The sequence below is a fragment of the Pan paniscus genome, chromosome 15 (genome assembly GCF_029289425.2).
Source record: "Pan paniscus chromosome 15, NHGRI_mPanPan1-v2.0_pri, whole genome shotgun sequence".
Classification (NCBI taxonomy): Eukaryota; Metazoa; Chordata; class Mammalia; order Primates; family Hominidae; genus Pan; species Pan paniscus.
Window position 1 is genome coordinate 34,126,991 of NC_073264.2, and position 21,284 is coordinate 34,148,274.

The 21,284-nt window shown below is 39.0% G+C and overlaps 1 protein-coding gene across 5 annotated transcripts in view; it reads left to right on the top strand.

Annotated features, from left to right (window-relative positions):
* Positions 1-21,284, top strand: part of AKAP6 (A-kinase anchoring protein 6) — a 624,611-nt gene that overhangs the window by 596,018 nt on the left and 7,309 nt on the right. For all 5 annotated transcript variants that reach the window (XM_055097463.1, XM_014347547.3, XM_034937404.3 and 2 more), the window contains one exon: positions 14,717-18,130. In XM_055097463.1, the coding sequence (XP_054953438.1) occupies positions 14,717-18,088 (3,372 nt within the window). In that variant the 3' untranslated portion in view covers positions 18,089-18,130. The remainder of the gene's footprint in view (positions 1-14,716; positions 18,131-21,284) is intronic.

Genomic DNA, 21,284 nt, shown 5'->3' on the forward strand with positions numbered 1-21,284 from the left:
AAAACTCAGTGAACATTTGTTGAATGCATAAATGAATGCAAGTGCTAAATTATGTGATTCTATCTCTAATGCAAGAATCAAATAAGCTGGAAATCACTGAGATCTGGGTTACCAGAGAAATCTTTAAAGGAGTTTAAGATTGAATTTTGAGAGATTGGGGTAAGGGTAGTATAAACCACATTTATATATTCATTCATTATTCAAAAAATATTTGTTGGCTGGGCATGGTGGCTCACACTTGTAGTCCCAGCTACTTGGGAGGCTGAGGTGGGAGACTCGTTTGAACCTAGGAGGCAGAGGTTGCCGTGAGCCATGATGGCCCCACTGCACTCCAGCCTGGGTGACAGAGCAAGACTCCATCTCAAAGAAAGGGGGGGAATATATATATATATAAAATCCCACATCTTTGGAAGGCCAAGGCAGGAGGATCGCTTGAGGCTAGGAGTTCCAGACCAACCTGGGCAACGTAGTGAGACCCCACCTCTACATACAAACTTAAAAAATTAGCCAGGCATGGTGGCACAAGAGGCTGATGGGAGAAGATTGCTTGAGTGCAGGAGCTCAAGGCTGTAGTAAACTATGACTGCACCACTGCACTCCATCCTGGATGACAGAGCAAGACCATGTCTCAAAAAAAAAAAAAAAGATTTAAATTTCACTCATTTTATGTGACAAAATTATGGAATGCCTTAAAGTCAGGGTAATTTACAGGAGAAAATATCCACTGAAAGTTCTGGGTTTAGGTTCTGTTTTTGTTCTCTAGTGAGGGAAGAAAACCAAAGGATTTGTTTTAGGAAGCTTGGTTTGAAAGTGGTTCATGTGATTATCCTAAATACATGGTTGTCTCTTCTGTTCTGAAAAAAGTCTAGTGACGAGTTTTTCACCAATTTTCATGAGACTCTGTGATAATATTAAATTGCCTTTTTAATAATGGTTTCTTCTTGTGTATCTCACCTATTTTTTCTTGTGGCAGTATCATTCCATTTCTCGAGTTTTAGAGTTGTGGAAATAAAGAACTTTTCCTGTCCAATAACTTTTCAAATACTATAGAAAAGAAGTAGACTTTCACTCACCTGGTGAAATATCACCAACTCCCTTGAACCTTCTCACATTGTTTGTTTCCTAAATTTTAAAGATCATTCCTTAACTATTAAACTTTAGTGATACATAACTAGATTCACCTATGTGGGCCTGACTTGTCCCTTTGTTTTTACACTTGAGAAAGAGTGGTCATAATAACACTGTACCTGTAAAGATTAAAGGACTAGAAGCTCCCAAAATAACCGCATTTCAAGAGCAGTTTTGCATATATAGAAAAGTCAACTTTGTCCAATGCAGGTTAAAGAATTTTTAATTTGGTGTGGACTAAAACATCTCACATTCTCTTTATTCCTCACCCTATCACCATCATTATTATTTGTGTTACTTTCTTAAATCTTGTCATCCCCAATAATTAGAAAAGGAGTTAACAGCAATAATTATCCAGAGAGCTGTCCCTTCTTTCCTAGAACACCTATACATCTAGCTGAGGTCAGAAAGGGTCAATTGATTTGCATAAATCTGCACATGCAGGGATGAAGAGAGGAGACACATTAGCTGAGCACTCTAAGACAACTCCTGTCCATGAGATGCTATTTCCTGATGGAACTTTTATGGGCCCGTATTGCCTACTCCACCTCCTAACCAAGGACCTCATTCTGAGTTAAAAATCTCAGTGTTCAGCTGAAATTATCAAGGGTGGAGAAAGGGCTGGGTAAAAATTCAGGTGTTTTTGTATTTTAAAGGTCATTCCTGTAAGATTACTAACTCACCTCGTCTAAATTGATGCACATTAAAATTGTTTTAACTCACAAAGCAAAAGTAGAGAATATTAAGAGATCCGAAATAATCCATGCTTTTTGCTCCTTTCTTTTCTTGTTTTACGGTCCGAAAGAACCCACTTCAAATCGGGAAGGGAGTCCAATTTTCAAAAAGCAATTCTTCCTTTTTTTTTCTTTCTGAGCAGCAGTCATACAGTAGCAGTGGTAAAATAAACAACGATGTGTTGAATTTTGTTTCTCTTTATCTATATGACATTTGTGTCATCACCGTAGCTCTAATCCATATTCAGGTCTTCATGTTTGGTGTGCAGTAATATGTAAATTATCTCGCCAGCTGCGTGGAGCCGTGTTTGTTTATTCTATTTCTTTTGGCACTGCACAGAACTGAATTTCTGCCAAAATGGGGCTGCTTCAGGGAGCACTAATGCTCTAGGAGGAAGTTTTGAAAGGAAACGCGCATCATAAGTCTTCACTCTGTGAAGCAGCAAAATCAAAACAAACTTTTTGTTTACTTAAATATCAGTATTATGAATGTAAAATAATGTGTTTGTTAAAATATAATGAGCATGCTGCCCATCTCTAAGATGCTCAGTGTACGTGGGCTTTGGAAATGAGGACATAAAGCTGAGAAAGCTGGCGCATTTTTATTCTTAGAAAGAAAGTAGGTGAAATAAAACAGACAGAGACAACAGCTAGAAGTTTAAGGGGAAAGAAATATTTTAACATGCGTATTAATCTCTGGAAACACATGGCATTTACATGCATTTAAATGTGGACAGCTGTGGCGTTTAAGTGTTAAAAAATTTCATTAATGATGCATAGAGCTATCTACTTCTGTTGGCAGGCCTTTCAGTCTTCAATCTGACACTTCCTTTTTTATCCAGCAAGCTAATTTCCCCTCTTTTGTGAGGAGTAACTGTTTTCACACTACTGCTTACCCAGCAAGCCTCCTTATTGTTTCATGGTTAATTATCTTCTCCAGCTTCACCTTCCCCAGCAAAGGGAGCAGGACTGTTCCTCCCCAGCACTAATGAAAGCTGGGTTTTATGGGTACACTGTGTAAATAAATGCAAGGTCTGATCAGGCAACATAATAAATGAGTTCCTAAAGTTTATGGAGTCACACACAGCTCATCTAGTGGCTTTACTAAATAACGAAGGAAAATGATTAATTTGGTGGAGTTGGGAGCAGGGGGCTTCAATTTTAGAGAGAAAAAAATAAAGCCTTTGTCAGCTTAGGATGGAAACTATCTGCAGGTAAACATAAGGGATCTCCGTTTATCCAAGTGTTCCTTGTGCTCAGTAATCGCAGCCATGACATTTGCCAGGATAATGTCTTGGAGAATAGGCCTTTGAGAAATATTGTTGATTTGGTAAAAGGTGGAGGTCACCTGGTATTTTATTTCCCTGATTGCTCGCTATTTATTAAGAGAAAAAAGCAACCAGGCTTTATGTAGTGCAAAGTATCCTACACTCTGCGCTGGATGCAAGCAAAGCAGAGATATTCACAAATGCTACCATTGTCCAGTGCCTGGAGAAATAAATTCAGCAGGCATGGCCCAGGTAATCATCTCCACTAGCAGGTCAGTGTCTTACATCTCTGTGCGATCAACTCAGTCATAGTCTTTTAGTTGCTAGCTCAAGGCCCCATATCTTAGAGTTTGGGACTTGTAGTTATTTTGATTATTTTTTGCAAAGAATTTTAGGAGCTTAAAATGACCCCAACCCCCTAATGCTCGTTTTTTTTTTTTTAATTTACAAAATGAATTCACATTTTGAAACCCTTTTTCTCTATATTGAAATGTACATTTCTTTGATTTGGGAATCTTTGATTTGGGTTACAGTTTGAATTAAGGTCCTGACATTTAAAACTCTCAAGAGCCTGTGTAATAGCCCAGGACAAGAACTTCTATTCCAGTCAAGATTTAGTTCTTAAATTTAATTGGATCTCAGGATCCTAAGTGTGTTTCCCTTGAGGTCGCAAAAAGAAACCCCCCCAGGGGAGTCTATGTTTTTAACGTGTCTAGGGACTCTAGCATAGGAATCAGAGTATAAAATCTCTTGGAAACTTACTTCAAAAATGTGTATTGCCTTCTAGGAAAATTCACCCTAAAATTTCAAGCAACCTTTCTAGCATCAGTGTAACTTGTGAACTTCCCAGCCGTTTTTATGGAGGGGACTCAACAGAGGTGTTCTGGCAATTCTGAGACTTTTTAATCTCCTCTAAAGCTAAAAGCAGTTATCTTTATGAGAGGCTATTAAAGCACAGATACATTAAATGAAATAAAATCAGACGTAGAACAAGGATTAGACCATCTTAAGAAAATGACTCATAGCTGACCCACCTATTAATTAGCTTAAACCCTGGGCCAATCAAATGATAAGCATGAGGAAAGCAAGACAAGTTTCCTTGACCGGCTTAGTTAAGATGAAAAAGAGATTGGCTGGGCGCGGTGGCTCACGCCTGTAATCCCAGCACTTTGGGAGGCTGAGGTGGGCGGATCACGAGGTCAGGAGATCGAGACCATCCTGGCTAACACGGAGAAACCCCGTCTCTACTAAAAATACAAAAAAATTAGCCGGGCGTGGTGGTGGGCGCCTGTTGTCCCAGCTACTCGGGAGGCTGAGGCAGGAGAATGGCATGAACCCGGGAGGCGCAGCTTGCAGTGAGCCGAGATTGCGCCACTGCACTCCAGCCTGGGTGACAGAGCGAGACTCCGTCTCAGGGAAAAAAAAAAAAGAAAAAAAAAAAGTTGAAAAACAGACTAAGATAATGTGTGCCATTTTTGGTCATTCTTAATTTGCTAATTCAAACTGACCAACATTTTATTTTTTTTCTCTGAATGACTTGTAATCATAGTCTCATTATTAAAAAACAACAAAAATCATACTCTATTTATTTGAGAGGAGCAAACAAGAACAGTAATGATATAATGTTGGCTCCCCATGTGTCCTCATTGAGAATGAAGACACAAGAGGCTCTCAATAAATAAAATATGTTCCCATGGTTAGGTTACAACTGTAACTATGGGTCAGAAGGATGGGGACTTGCGTGATTGGCATCTGAAGTGAAGGCAGTCTTGTGGGACTGAGCCCTCTCACGTATGGGATCTGATACTAACTCCAGATAGATAGTGTCAACGTTGGATTAAATAGTAAGACACCCAGCTCATGTCTGGAGAGTGGACAGTTGCTTTTTTACTTGAGAAGCCTTATATCAGAACTGTAAAGGGCACAGTTCCTAAACGTGAGTGAACTCTATTATCTGATATAAGGCTTTTCAGGTAAACCCACATGTTGGCAAAGCTCTCCTTGTACCTTCGACTACCTCAGGATCATGCCAAGAATCTTGTGTTCTTGAAACTGAGTTTGCAAGTTGGGACCTTATGTCTATCTCACAGGAAAATTTGTATGTTAGAAAACTTCACTTGTTTACATGACTATTCACCTTCTCTTTTCTACCAATATGCATTGTAGGTTTTAAAAAATGTAAGTTTTTATTAACGTAAGATCATTTTCATAAAGGAGGGAGAAGGGTATTCTTTTCCCTCAGGCAAAGTGAGGCAAAAATTACATCCAGGGGTATAAAACTCACATGTTATGTCAATCCCTGAGCAATGTCAGGAAAAAAAATGGGGCAGATATTATCATTGGGAGAAAAGAATGTATGCAACTTTGCAAGTGGTTCTGTCATTGTCATTCAAACAGATTTACCATGTGGTAGAATGAAGAAAATGCCACCATTTCATTGCAGTTGGGATTTTTACAACTTCATTGATGTTATTTTTCTCTTGAACTTTCTTTTATTTGTTTCAGTTCTATGTAATACTAAAGAGGTAAGAAAGAGAAATTCTTTTAATTGAAAAACTCTTCCTAAATTTTTAAAAAATTCATTTTAAACAGTCCTACATTTAGGTACTTTCTTGAAACTCTGGGGGGAAATTCCAGGGAAACACCAAATATAGTGACTGAGAAACAAAAAATAAACCAGTTCTCCTATTCAGGCTCTTCTCAGTGTAATAAAAATTTCAGTGTGTTGACATGTAAAGCAACAGTCAAGATAATTTATTTGCCAGTGAAAAGTAGATTATTTTTCAAGTTACTTCTAGTGAAACATTCAGAGTTAGGTGGGAAAGTAACTTTTTTCTACAGTAGATGCTTAACAACTATGAATAATGATTTGCACAAGAATTAACTTGTTTAAGAAAAACATAGCCTGATGCAAGGGATTCATCTGTTGCCACCTACCTATAATACTATCAACACTGAGGTTATTGCACCTGAGAATTCTTTAGAAATTATGACAGTATCTAATACTTTGATTTATTGGCACAAATATATTGCTTCTCTATAAAAAGTTTCTCTACACACACTTAAAAGTTTCTCTACACACACTCAGACAGCAAATGTGTGAGGTTTTTTTACACCAAGCCACTATCTGCTCTCTAGACATGAGCTGGGTGTTCTACTATTTAATCCAACTTTGACACTGTCTACCTGGAGTTAGCATCAGATCCCATACGTGAAAGGGCTCAGTCCCACAAGACTGCCTTCACTTCAGATGCCAATCACACAATTTCCCATCCTTCTGACCCACGGGCTGTAAATTCCCACAACCCTTCCTTAGGTTATTCTAGCCATAACTTGCTAGAATTGCTAGAAGAGCTCAAGGAAACACTTTACTTACATTTACCAGTTTATTTAAAGATACAACTCACGAAAAACCAGACGTAAAAGAAATGCACAGGGTAAGGGGGTGGGCAAAGCTTCCACATTTCTCCAGGTACCTTACCCACCTAGCATCTCCAGGTGTTCTGCAACCTAGAAGTTCATCAAATCTCTTTGTTCAAGAGTAGTTACAGTTTTCATCTCTAGCCCTACCCCCCAACCCCTTTCCCAGAGATCCTTAGGTGGAGCTGAAAGTTCCAGCCCTCTAATCACTTGGTCTTCCTGATGACCACCCCCAACCTGAGGCTATCTCAGGACCCTGCCCTAAATTTTCTCATTAGCATAAACTCTGTTGTGATCAAAAGGGGCCATTATGAATAACAAAAGGTATTCTATCACTTAGGAAATTCCGAGGGCTTTAGGGGCTCTGTGCCAGAGAACTGGGACAAAGACCAAATATATTTCCTATTATACCACAGCTTCTTAATCAAAATAGCACTTATGTGGGCAGCCCCTCCAGTGAAACTGAAGTTACAGTAAGAAAGGGAAGAAAAGAAATCCTTATATTTTTTTGTATTGCTCTTTCTTCTCGGAATTCCTTCCTACAACTTCACAATCATCCTGTTTATAGAACATTCAAGGTCTTTGCAACTTATTCTCATGCACAAAATCAAATTCAAAAGTGATAGGATTTTTTTTTTTTTTTTTTTTTTTTTTGCAGGGGGCGGTTGTTATGTAGAGTTGAGATGGGCTACTGTGCTTTGAGGGTAGAGGTATTAGAACAATTGAAGAGTTTCCTGTACGTTCTATGACCTCTGTGGTTTCTCCACTTGTGTTCTCCTTCCAAGACTGGTGCTGGGACAAACAAGGTGTTGAACAGTACCTGACAGGGCCACACTCCTAATTTCAACTCAAATTTTCCCAGAGAAGCTGGACTTTTTCAGGCTACCTTCTAGCACATCCTGTACTTGTTTCCTCATGCACTGGCCTCTAGCACCTGCCCTCTCTAAGGTTACAGATGATTTTCTCTTCGTTTATTCAGTGGCTTTCCCTTAATTCACATCAAGTTAATCACTTTAAAGTGAGCAGTTCTGTGGCATTTAGTAGTTTTAAAATCATTTTAAAGTGAGCAGTTCTGTGGCATTCACCATGTTGTGCAACCACCACTTCTTCCAAACATTATCATCACTCCAAAAGGAAACCCCAAGCCTGTAAAGCAGTTGCATCCCATTCCTTCCTCCCTGCCCGCAGGCCCTGGAAAGTACCAGTCTCATTCATCTCTGCAGATTTACCTATTCTGGATACTTTATATAAATGGAATCATACAATATATGACTTTATTATGTCTGGCTTCTTTCATGAAACATGTTTTTGAGGCTATTAGCTTTTACAACTGAGAGTTTGCACCAGTTGAAAGTCAGGGATTTTCCAGGTGATTTTGCCACAGCACAGTTTACCCTCAGAACCTTTCTCCAGATCCCTTCAACAGTTCTTGAGACAACAGGCAAGTCTTTTTACTTTTTTCCTTCAGATCACTCAGTAAATTTTTCCTTTCTTTCTTTTTTATTTTTTGGGGACAGGGTCTCACTGTGTCATCCAGGCTGGAATGCAGTGGTACAATCATAGCTCACTACAGCCTTGAACTCCTGGGCTCAAGCAGTCCTCCTGCCTCAGCCTTACGAGTAGCTGGGACTACAGGCATGTGCCACCATGCTTGGGCAATCAGTAATCATTTTTTAAGAACCTGCTTCATGCCAGGCACTATTTTAAGTACTGGGGCTCTAGTGGAGACAGGACAGTCAGAGTCCCTGTCCTCATGAAGTTTATTTATGGGAAGAAAACCCCTGCTTCCCATTACTGGACTCCCTTTTGTCCCTGATCCCTTTTGAGAACAAAGGCAATTTTTACTGTTATAAAACTTACTTTAAAACAACATCTAATGGATTTTTCATTTTCAACTATTTCAGAATTATCTGTGTAGTCAAGACTAGGAAATGTGTCCGTGTCAGTACTGATTTTAGTGAGATTTGTGAGATGACTTTGGATTTTACTTGTCTGTTTTGAGTTTCTGATCAGCTTTGTTATTGAAAAAGAGCATTCACTAGAACAGTTTTTGATCATTAGTGTGAGATAGACTTTCAAAGCGTTTTCTGAACTGAGACAAGTTACTTTAACATTATTGTCAATCTGATAGATACTGAGCAGGATTTGATTGCTCTAATGTGTCAGTTGTGATAGAATTTCAGACAATGGACTTGCCTTTTTTAAAAAAAGGTTATTTTCAGGAAATAGAAAGTTCTTGAGCTATGGGCCTTGCTGAGGACTGGGCAAGTGTCTTTTCTCATTTGGTTGTCTTTGTGGGATAAGTCCAGCTAGGATATGAAAAGACAAATGTGTCACCTCATTTACAGTGCAGTAGAGGTGAGTAAGGGGCCTAATCAATGTTTCTTTCTTTGACTCTTTGGTCGTACCAAAGAGATTAGTCAACCAACCTCCAGTTTTAAACACTGTTACGGTTATTTAGGATTCAGCCATACTATCGTCTCCTCACTTCACCAGAGGGAATATATATGCTGATGGCTGCCAGTCATTCCACCCCTACTGTGTACCAGGCTCTCCCCTAGGACTTTACATACATTTTAGTAATTTAAAGCTCCCAACAGTCTATAAGGCAGATACAATGTACTGTAATTGTCCCAGATAAACAAATGATGGAACTGAGGCATATAGAAGTTAAATAACTTGTCCAGGTTCACACAGCTAACATATGGGAGGGCTGCTCCAGGATTCAAACCCAAACCTGTATGAGTACCTCCTCCAGTTGCAAAATGGCTGATAAACATTGAACATTATTCTTTTTATCCTAATTTCTATTTTATTCTATGTTTTTTCTTGCTGACTCTGAATCCATTCTCTGCTATAAGAGGCAGAGTACTACAAACTCAGAGTTCTCTTAAAAGTTATCTTTCCATTTTCAGAGATGGAAGCAGCTGTTTGTCATTGCTCTTATATGGTTTGTTTGTTTGTTTAGAGACAGGGTATTGCTGTATTGTCAAGCTGGTGTGCAGTGGCATGATCATGGCTCACTGCAGTGTTGAACTCGTGGCCTCAAGCAATCCTTCCACCTCAGCCTCCAGAGTAGCTAGGACAACAGGCACATGCCACCATGCCTGGCTAATTTTTAAAAATTTTTACATTGAGACAGTGTCTCACTATGTTTCCCAGGCTGGTCTCAAACTCCTGGGCTCAAGCGATCCTCCTGCCTCAGCCTCTCAAAGTGCTGGAATTACAAGCACGAGCCACTGTACCTGTCCTGCTTTTGTTTTTGTTTTTATAAAATTTCTACCTAAGTCTAATTTAGGAAAATAATTATGTAACTAATGCTCAGACACTTTGGTTTAGGTTCAGGGTTACAGGGTGCCAAGAAAAGCAGAGTATAGAATGTTGGCATTTGCCCTAGTTTAAATTGATTCATCTATACTGAGGTATATGTTATTTTCTCCCACCTCTCCATTACCCCCTCAAACCTGTGTGTTCTGCTTTTCACCCTGGGGTAAATATGTACACCTTTATTCAATTACAGTTATTGCTGCTTATGTTTTTGTCACTTTTATTTATTTATATGTTATTGTTGTGTTCTACTTTTCTCCAGATAAATCTCTCCTGCCTGGTTTTTGCATGTGGTACTGCTCAATAAACTCCTGGATCTAGAATAAACAGGGGGAGCACATATTACAAAACCTTCTTAAAGGTTCTGCACATTCTGAGTACCAGAAGTTTGACTGTAACATTCAGTTCATCCTAGTCTTTTTGAGATTTTTTAGAAAAAAATCTTTCAAAAGATGCAATTTTTGAAAGGAAATTAAAGGTATCTAGAGGCAGCTACATCAGTTCTCTATTAGGTTATTGTTTTGTAGACTGTCGAGTTCCTTTATCTTTACTCTTTAGCTAATAAAGTATTTCTCATCTCTTATACACACCCACCATTTAAGCTAAAATTGTAAGAAAATCCTGGAAATGCAATCATGGGAGACCTAACTCAATTAAAGCCATACACGTGCAGAGGGTATTAATTGAGATGTGTATTACCTGCCACAGCTGGAATCTTGGTTCTTCTTTTTTTGTCATCATCATAATCATTTCTCCGCCACTTTTATTGCTTTCTCTGTATATGTTGTGCTAATATAAATAAAATGCTTCCAAGTGTAAAAATAATAAAATAAACTAGCATTATTTAATTCCATTTGTTTCTTGAGCAGATCTGTATAGCTGTGTGTGTGTGTGTGTGTGTGTGTGTGTGTGTGTGTGTGTGTGTGTGTAATTATTTATATAATGCCTTGGTTTGGGCCAAAATTCTGTACCCATGCAGCAAGTCTATGAATAGAAGACCCTTGCATGAATTAATTCAGAATTATTTCTGGAATTGCAGGCTGTCTTTTGGAATCTCATTTATTACTCCCTATCCATTTGGTCTCATTCAAATACTCTTAGATTTTGTCTAAATTCATTTAGATTTATCACTATATCAAAGACAGGAACATTGTGCCTTTTAAAAAAAGTACCAAATAGTTCCTCTGGGAAAACAACAACAACAAAAACAAACGTTCGATTAACTTGAGCATTATTGGTTATGTTGGGCTATCATCAAAGAGAGCATTCAACCAAATAATTTTCCCATCAGTTACATCTTTGTATATGCAAATCTTTTTTTTCCCAAAGAGAACTTTTTTAGTTATATAAATACTCTAACGTCTTTCTTGGAAACTTTTCCCACTTTCTTGCCCCAGGGGTATATTTTATGGTTGAAGTTAAATCCTGAGGAAATGGAGATTTTATTGAAAATATTGACAGAATTTAATCCACAACAGGAAGGGAGTGAGCGAGGGCAGAGTGAGTAGCACTTCTTTAATATGAAAAAATTTAAAGTCTGAAGTGAATGATTTTCTAATGAATCCTGTCAGATATTTCCTGGAATTGCCATACAAGAAATTTTCAGAAATCACAATAAATATAAGAGGTTTATAAGAGCAGAGAGTTAATAAAAGAACAATATTACATCCAAAAGTTTAATCTTTTCCTTTGGAAATTTTCCATTCCAACTACAGCTGTTTGTCAGTGTTCCTTCCCCACCACACACACACAGATACCAAAATCCTCAGATGCCCAAGTCTCTGATATAAAATGGTTTATTATTTGCATATAACCTACAGTCATCCTCTCTCTTTACTTTAAATCATCTCTAGATTAGTTACAGTAGTTCATACAATGCCTACACATCACTTGACACAGGGAAAATTTGTTTTTTTTTTTTTTTGTAACCGTGAAATTTTTTTTTTACAAATATATTTGATCTGCAGTTGGTTGAATTCATGAATTTGGAACCCATGGATATAGAGGGCCAACTATATTTTATTGAGCAAAGGAATTTTTTCCTTTAGGTGCTGCTATAAATTTTATAGTTTCTTAGGGTTGAATTTGTAAAGCCGTAAAGGCAGCATTTGGTCAGAAAATGACTGTGTCATGGAAGATGAGTCTGAGTTGCAGGCGCCACTTGGGCTTAGCTCCCAGCCCATCTAGATGGCACAATTCCCGCTTCTCCATGTGAGCCCCTAGGTTTGGGATCCTTGTGGAAAATCTGTGCTGCTAAATGTTAAAGTCAACCAGAGAGTTACAAAAAGAGCTCCTTTGAAAGACTAATTCGATTATTTATTAGCACTCTCAGAGTACAGTGTCAGCCAAGATAGTATTTGAAATTAATATACTATTTGATTAGACTGATTGATTGTTCCTACAGCTGAAGATTTTAACATTCGTTAGCCGTACTAACTGGTCATTAGTACTTCCTTTATCAGCAAGCAAAGAATAAACAGAAATTCTAATAAAAATTCATCACAGTGAATGTACTCCATACCTAAGCCACTGTGATGATTGCTGGGTACTAGATTAACTGCTGTAACATGGGCAGTGGGAAAGATTTCTCTTAGAAAACTTAAAAATTTCCCTTAATTAATGTTTAGCTTGCAACTGGACTCTTAAACTTAAGTAGGCTATACAGATAATCTCTTACATACCCAGTATAATAAAGTGCTAATGGGTATTTTATACTTAATGTGTTTGTGTGGTACCCTTTAACTATTAGTTTCAGGAAGGATTGAGGGCTTCTTAGGAAAGTTTTGCTAACATGCTGCAGGTGAAGCTTTTTCCCCACTACTGAGGAATAAAAGCATCATGGGCTGTTTTTCAACCAGACAGTTAAAATAATTCTGACATTAATAACAAATATGCTAGCCTGTTATGCTGTGTGATACCTCTGTCTTTCTGCCAAGTCGTGAATCCCTTGTGGTTTTAATAGCAAATTGGAAGGTATGATGTGAAGAAGAGAATGAAGCAGGCAGAGGAAACCCTTTATGAATTGACTCAAGACCACACTAGAGCGATTCTGCATGTATTAAGAATTATAGCTACTGGCTGGATGTGGTGGTTCACACCTGTAATCCCAGCACTTTGGGAGGCCAAAGTGGGAGGATCACTTGAATCCAGGAGTTCAAGACCAGCCTGGGCAACATAGTGACACCCTGTCTCTACAAAAAATAAAAATTAGCCAGGTACGGTGGCACGCACCTGTAGTCCCAGATACTTGGGAGGCTAAGGTGGAAGGATTGTTTGAGCCTGGGAGGTTGAGACTGCAGTGAGCTGTGATTACACTACTGCACTCCAGCCTGAGTGACAGAGCAAGACTGTGTCAAAAAAAGAAATACATATATATATATATATATGGCCACCTAATACTGCCTGCCTTCTCAGCACTTGGCAAGCACTAGCTTATTTAATACTCAGAATGATCTTGAAAAATTGACAGTGCTATCCCCATTTTACAGGCAATGAGACTGTTGCTCAGAAAGGTTATTAAGCAACTTGCCCAAGGTCATGCATATGGTAAGCAGCAAAGTCAGCCCTTCAACCAGTCTGCAAGTTCTAGTGCCATACTCATCTGCTTGGCTACCCTGCGTAAGCATAAGCTGAACTTAGAAGTTCTGTTTGTGTTTCTGTCTGTAGGTGAGCCCATCAAGTTCTGCACTAGATATATATATATATATATATATATATATATATATATATATATATGAAATCTTTCTTGGCTCTAGCATGAATTCAGACAGCTGGAGAGCAAGTAAGGACAGTGAAGGAATTTGAACAGAGTCCAGGAGCCTAGCCAGCTACTGTGTCCCAAAATATGTCAAGCTCTATCTAAACAGAGGCAGAGCCAAGAAGCCCAAGGAAACATCAAGGGTCCCAAGTGGGCCGACAGAGAGCAGCATAAGGGAATCTGGGCTCCTTCATCCTGGGGTGGTCAGGAAAGTCTTCAAATAATTATTCTGGGGCTGGTGTGGGCTGGAGTGAGAGGTTCCTGTCTATAAGAAATGGGGGAAGGACTAACAGTAGTGAGCCAAGTTAACAAGGACCAAAGTGAAGTCTCTGTCACAGATAGAGACTGGAAAAGAAAGGGGCTGAGAGAACTTTGACTAAGAAATTGCCCTGGAGCATTCAGGGTCTAGGAAGATACAGGTAAGGAGAACAGTCAAGTGTTGCTAGTCTTATGTCTGATTGGGAGCAGGGCCACAGTCTGAAAAGACAGATCCCTGAATAGGAACACAGAGGAAGGGGGGGTACACAGTCATGTGCCTCTGGCCCATGAAGTGCTCTACATGGTGGCTACAACTCTATTTTAAGTCCCCAGGCAAAAGCTGCTTAAAATGGAGAACCCAGGAATAGAGGCAAGAAGGAGTTTGCCATGTGTGGCTGCAGATAGTATTCTACTATGGACTCCAGAACTAAAATAGTATCAGTGTGAATGTACCTTAGGAGATGTCATAGGCTGTACTATTTTTACCTTCATTCACCTGATAGTTTTCACTCTATCCAAGATTCAAAATGTAGATGAATCAATAGGAAATGGCTAATTCCATAAATTACAATTTGACAATAATAATCTTACATTTTCGTCTATGTTATTGCCTTCAGTAACAAATTACTATTGATAGAAAAGCCTCTTTCAGTAATTTCTGGGTGTTATTTCAGAGAGGAATAGAGTTGATAATTAGGCTGTCTTTCAAGTCCATGCTTGGGGCAGTTTTCTTTCCTGAGTCTTCTGAGAGATTTTCAATGGATAAAATTTTCATGCTTGTGTTCCCTAATTCTTCTCCTTTTCTTTTTCTTTCTCTCACACAGGAGACTTTGAATATGATTGATCCTGGCTTGATGGACCTAAATGGGATGAGTGAGGATGCCCTGGAATGGGATGAAATGGACATAAGTAACAAGTTAATTAGTTTGAATGAGGAATCAAATGACCTTGATCAAGAACTCCAACCTGTTATCCCTTCCTTGAAGCTTGGAGAGACAAGTAATGAGGACCCTGGTTACGACGAGGAGGCTGATAACCATGGGGGATCTCAGTATGCCTCAAATATTACTGCCCCCTCTAGTCCACACATTTACCAGGTGTACAGCCTCCACAATGTTGAACTCTATGAGGACAACCACATGCCATTTCTGAAAAACAATCCAAAGGTCACTGGCATGACACAGCCTAATGTTTTAACTAAGAGTCTCAGTAAAGACTCTTCATTTTCATCTACCAAATCTTTGCCAGATCTTCTAGGTGGTTCCAATTTGGTAAAGCCCTGCGCATGTCATGGAGGAGACATGAGCCAGAATTCAGGCAGTGAGAGTGGAATTGTCAGTGAAGGAGACACAGAAACCACTACCAACTCTGAAATGTGCTTGCTCAATGCAGTGGATGGGTCCCCAAGTAACCTTGAAACTGAACATCTGGACCCACAAATGGGAGATGCAGTTAACGTGTTAAAGCAAAAATTTAAAGATGAGGGGGAAAGCATTAAGCTTCCAAATAGCTCTCAGTCGTCCATTTCACCAGTGGGTTGTGTAAATGGAAAAGTTGGAGATTTAAACAGTATTACCAAACATACCCCTGATTGTTTGGGAGAAGAATTACAAGGAAAACATGATGTGTTTACATTTTATGATTACTCATACCTCCAAGGCTCAAAACTCAAATTACCAATGATAATGAAACAGTCACAAAGCGAAAAAGTACATGTGGAGGATCCCCTGCTTCGTGGTTTTTATTTTGATAAAAAATCATGCAAATCTAAACATCAGACTACAGAGTTACAACCAGATGTACCTCCCCATGAAAGGATTTTGGCAAGTGCATCTCATGAAATGGATCGCATTTCATATAAAAGTGGCAATATAGAAAAGACATTCACTGGCATGCAGAATGCCAAACAGCTCTCCCTTTTATCTCATAGTTCATCTATTGAGTCCCTTTCTCCAGGGGGTGATTTATTTGGATTGGGCATCTTTAAAAATGGCAGTGACAGCCTCCAGCGAAGCACTTCTTTAGAAAGTTGGTTGACTTCCTATAAAAGCAATGAAGATCTTTTTAGCTGTCACAGCTCTGGGGATATAAGCGTGAGCAGTGGCTCAGTTGGCGAACTAAGTAAAAGAACATTAGATCTCCTGAATCGTTTGGAGAATATCCAGAGCCCCTCAGAGCAAAAGATAAAGCGAAGTGTTTCTGATATCACTCTTCAAAGCAGTTCCCAAAAGATGTCTTTTACTGGCCAGATGTCATTGGACATAGCATCTTCTATCAATGAAGACTCAGCGGCATCTCTAACAGAACTTAGCAGCAGTGACGAGCTCTCTCTTTGCTCAGAGGATATTGTGTTACACAAGAACAAGATCCCGGAATCGAATGCATCGTTCAGGAAGCGTCTGACTCGTTCAGTGGCTGATGAAAGCGATGTCAATGTCAGCATGATTGTTAATGTCTCTTGCACCTCTGCTTGCACTGATGATGAAGATGACAGCGACCTGCTCTCCAGCTCTACCCTTACCTTGACTGAAGAAGAGCTGTGCATCAAAGATGAGGATGACGACTCCAGTATTGCAACAGATGATGAAATTTATGAAGACTGCAACTTGATGTCAGGGCTAGACTACATAAAGAATGAATTACAGACCTGGATTAGGCCAAAATTGTCTTTGACAAGAGATAAGAAAAGGTGCAATGTCAGTGGTGAGATGAAGGGCAGTAAAGATGTAAGTAGCAGTGAGATGACCAATCCCTCTGATACTCTGAATATTGAGACCCTTCTAAATGGCTCTGTAAAACGTGTCTCTGAAAATAATGGAAATGGTAAGAATTCATCTCATACCCATGAGTTAGGGACAAAGGGTGAAAATAAGAAAACTATTTTCAAAGTTAATAAAGATCCATATGTGGCTGACATGGAGAATGGCAATATTGAAGGTATTCCAGAAAGGCAAAAGGGCAAACCGAATGGGACTTCAAAGGTATCAGAAAATCTTGGTTCAAATGGGAAAGAGATTTCAGAGAGTGAGCATTGTAAGTGTAAAGCACTTATGGATAGTTTAGATGATTCAAATACTGCTGGCAAGGAATTTGTTTCCCAAGATGTTAGACATCTTCCAAAGAAATGTCCAAATCACCACCATTTTGAAAATCAAAGCACTGCCTCTACTCCCACTGAGAAGTCTTTCTCAGAACTGGCTTTAGAAACCAGGTTTAACAACAGACAAGACTCTGATGCACTGAAATCATCTGATGATGCACCGAGTATGGCTGGAAAATCTGCTGGTTGTTGCCTAGCACTTGAACAAAACGGAACAGAGGAAAATGCTTCTATCAGCCACATTTCCTGTTGCAACTGTGAGCCAGATGTTTTCCATCAAAAAGATGCCGAAGATTGTTCAGTACACAACTTTGTTAAGGAAATCATTGACATGGCTTCGACAGCCCTAAAAAGTAAATCTCAACCTGAAAACGAGGTGGCTGCTCCTACTTCATTAACTCAAATCAAGGAGAAAGTGTTGGAGCATTCTCACCGGCCCATCCAGCTGAGAAAAGGGGACTTTTATTCGTACTTATCTCTCTCATCTCATGACAGTGATTGTGGGGAGGTCACCAATTACATAGAAGAGAAAAGCAGCACTCCATTGCCGCTAGACACCACTGACTCAGGCTTAGATGACAAGGAAGATATTGAATGCTTTTTTGAGGCCTGTGTTGAGGGTGACTCTGATGGAGAGGAGCCTTGTTTCTCTAGTGCTCCTCCAAATGAATCTGCAGTTCCCAGCGAAGCTGCAATGCCACTACAAGCAACAGCATGTTCTTCTGAGTTCAGTGATAGTTCTCTTTCAGCTGATGATGCAGATACAGTGGCTCTTTCAAGTCCTTCCTCTCAGGAAAGAGCTGAGGTTGGAAAGGAAGTGAATGGTTTGCCCCAAACTTCCAATGGCTGTGCAGACAACTTAGAGTTTACTCTTTCAAAGCTTGACAGTGAAAAGGAAAGTTCCGGAAAACCAGGTGAATCTGGAATGCCAGAAGAACATAATGCTGCTTCGGCCAAATCTAAAGTTCAAGACCTCTCCTTGAAGGCAAATCAACCAACAGACAAGGCCGCATTGCATCCCAGCCCCAAAACTTTAACCTGTGAAGAAAATCTTCTAAACCTTCATGAAGAACGACATAGAAATATGCATAGGTAGAATGTACCCCCTCCCCAAGCATGAAAATCATCTCACTGAAAGGTACGTATAGTCCTCATGCCGTATATGTATTTAAAATATTGAGTTCAGGTCAGCAAAACCATGGTAGGAGAAAAGGCTAGTCAGAATGACCAGTTACGGCAGACAGTTATCTGAATAAGACATTTAGGTAGAAGAAATGCTCTCAACAATGAAAGTAACTGTGAAGCAAAAGAAAAAAAAAACGGGGAAAATTGACATTCTTAGTGACATTATCTTTATTACATCATTCTGGCAAGAATACAAAATTTGAGGAAGTAGTTGAACAATTTAAGGCCTCAAATTCTTCCATTGAGGGAGAATAAAAAGGTTATCCAAATCGCAATTATACTCCATGATCAAAATGCATGCATAGTAACAATGCTCTCCACTTCAGTTTCCTGCACAGAGAGCTGTCCGTTCTCTTCAGTGCCTGCAGATGAACAATGATTAGGCTAAAGGCCGCATCTCCTGATTTGGCCCTTCCTTTTATGCTTCTGTCTAATGTAACTATCGTCACATTTGCTTCCCCAGTGGAAGACTGTGCTGTCACAACTCCTAATCACGGCCATGTCTAAGGATTCAAACAGGAGGGGAAAGTTGGTGTTAAAGAAGAGGCTCTTATTTATCCACATACAGACTGAGAACAGGCTCAGAAAGCAAATGCAGAGAGAATACATGACAAGTTAATGGCGTTTTGATAAAAACAGAATTTTTGAATTTTGCCTGAAGGTGACAGGCTGATTTCCATCAAATTTTTTAAGAAAGTCATTCCACTCTTCATATTTAATAAGACAGCTATTGATCGATAATTCCAAGATGATGATATGTCTCTAAAAGTGACACAAAGATTCTGTTATTTCCCATTTCTAAGCCCCAGTGATGAATATGCTTTCTCAATCAAGTTTAAAGAAAATTTGAGCTTTCAAATGTGAGAGTCATATTTCACCCAAGTATGAGATGCCTAATGCCACCTCCACCCCCCACTCCAGAAGCTTAATGCCGTCACCTAAACTCGTGCTATAGGAAATGAATTACAGAAGCAATCTACCCTAATTTGTTAACTTATTCAAATAACAGTTATTATACTTAACTATGCTAAAGATTATCTTTTTTGTGGCAGATTGTTTATTTTTTGATGAGCCTAATTACTGATTTTCTAAAAGTAATTTACATTTATTACAAATACATCTTTTAAAATGTGACAGATAAATGTTGTTCCCATAATGTATTATGAAAAAAGTTACTATTTAAAAACACATTATTTAATTTGAAAGATGAATGGCAAACATCATTATTTTTTTTCCTGCAACACCTGTGCCCTAAGCTTATTAAAATGTGTGATTCTGTGTAGAGCTGCTAGAAATGGGGACTAAGGGGGGCATCTATACCATATATACCCTAAAAATAAACTCAGTATGCAAAATTGAAGAAAGGCATCCCACTTACTAATATAGCTCAACTAATTTTCTGTGTTTCAGACTCTATTTACAATTGGCTGCAAGTGAGAACAAAAGTAGGAGAGAGAGAAAGGTGTTTTCTGTGAAACATGTCCACCCTATAATCACATTCTCCATCAGTATGCAGTAAAACTGACCATTAAGGGAGAGTAACTGCAATTCCATAAGCTGCTTCAAAACAAGTTCTATTAGAACCGATTGTACTGCTGGCTCTGCCAACCTCCGCAGAAGGGCTGGTAGAGCCTGGCTGATTTTGTTTTCTGAAAGGGGATAAAGGCTTGAAAGCAACACCACTCTGAGCATGACATCATGTGACTGTGACCCTCAAGTCACCAGTCATGCTGAGATCTGGAGCTCCAGAAGCTCTGGCACTGGAGAAGCCTTTGCGATGCACTCTCCCTTTTTTGATCCTCTGGGAATTTCTTCTCTCTCTTACATAGACGTAGAATTGAAATGAAATGTAAATGATGAGCAGCTCCATCTTTAGACTTGGAGGAAGTGAATGTGATGGTGGATCTGTGTAACCCTCACATTTTACAAGCAGGGACAGTGTCAAACTAGCAGCCAGCCCGTCTGCCAGTCAGCAGTATTTTTTGTTAAGCCCCGGTGATGCCTGGCCTTATCTCGGGCAAAGGGAGAAACAGCCAGATTTTACTTCTGCAGAACTCACATCGCCCCCAAGTGACTTGTTATAGGCCTAGAGCCATTTAAATAGCCATATTTACTGGTCCTATTCAGGACTTTTTTCAGTATCATGTGGACAAAACATCTGGATGCCTGAAATTTTTACCAGACGTTAGCATTGGATAACTGGGTATAAATAGTCACATATTGTTAAAATACTATCAACCAGGACAAATTATTTAATCTCAAAATGTTGACATGCCTTCAGTATTTAATGTCAAGAATACATAGTAAAAATTGTTTGATAAATATGAGGTTTCATGTCTACAAGAGCTTAATTGTTGTCATTGTTCTTACTACAAGTTCAGAAAAAGAAAAAGAAAAAGCTGTGCTTTTTAAAGTCATTTGAAAACCATCAGTTGTCATGCTCTTTTTATCAGGACAGTAAAATTCACCAAATTCCATTTGCTCGGTTTTTTTTTTTTTCCAGAACTAAGTTTTCAGATGATGAAATGATTATAATGCCACCCAGAAGAGATATAACTTAAAATAGCAGATAGAGTCTGCAACAGTAACAAAAATGTTTTTCAGATTTTCAAATGTTTTTTATTTACTGTGTTCTAATTAAAAACCCACTGAAACTGCTTGAGAAGTTTTAACATGATCTAACAGTATGCATTTGCACTGATTTCCAGGCATACTGCTGTGCTTTTCACTATTTTCATTTTTGTGTCATGTTTCTATAAAAATAGAGAGGTCAGTTACAGCAAATCACATCAAAGGAAAGGTAACTGGATAGATCCAGATCTTTCTGCCTAATTTGGAGGAAGCACATAATGTATGTCTGGAGTGCCTCCTAGGACCTGCCTAAGAGATGTACTTTGCGCTAATCTTTTTGCTGTATTCTGACAGTTATTTCTTCATAATCCTCATCATAAGCCTCTGATCTTTGATGAATGGTTTAACCCTAAACTTCAGGCTGGATAAATCCCGTGGTATAAAAATTTAACTCATCATATGCGGCCAGTGTGTGCTTTTTCTTTTCCTTTTGGTCTGCTCTAGTGATTTGGGGTTTTGTTTTACTATGTGTGTGT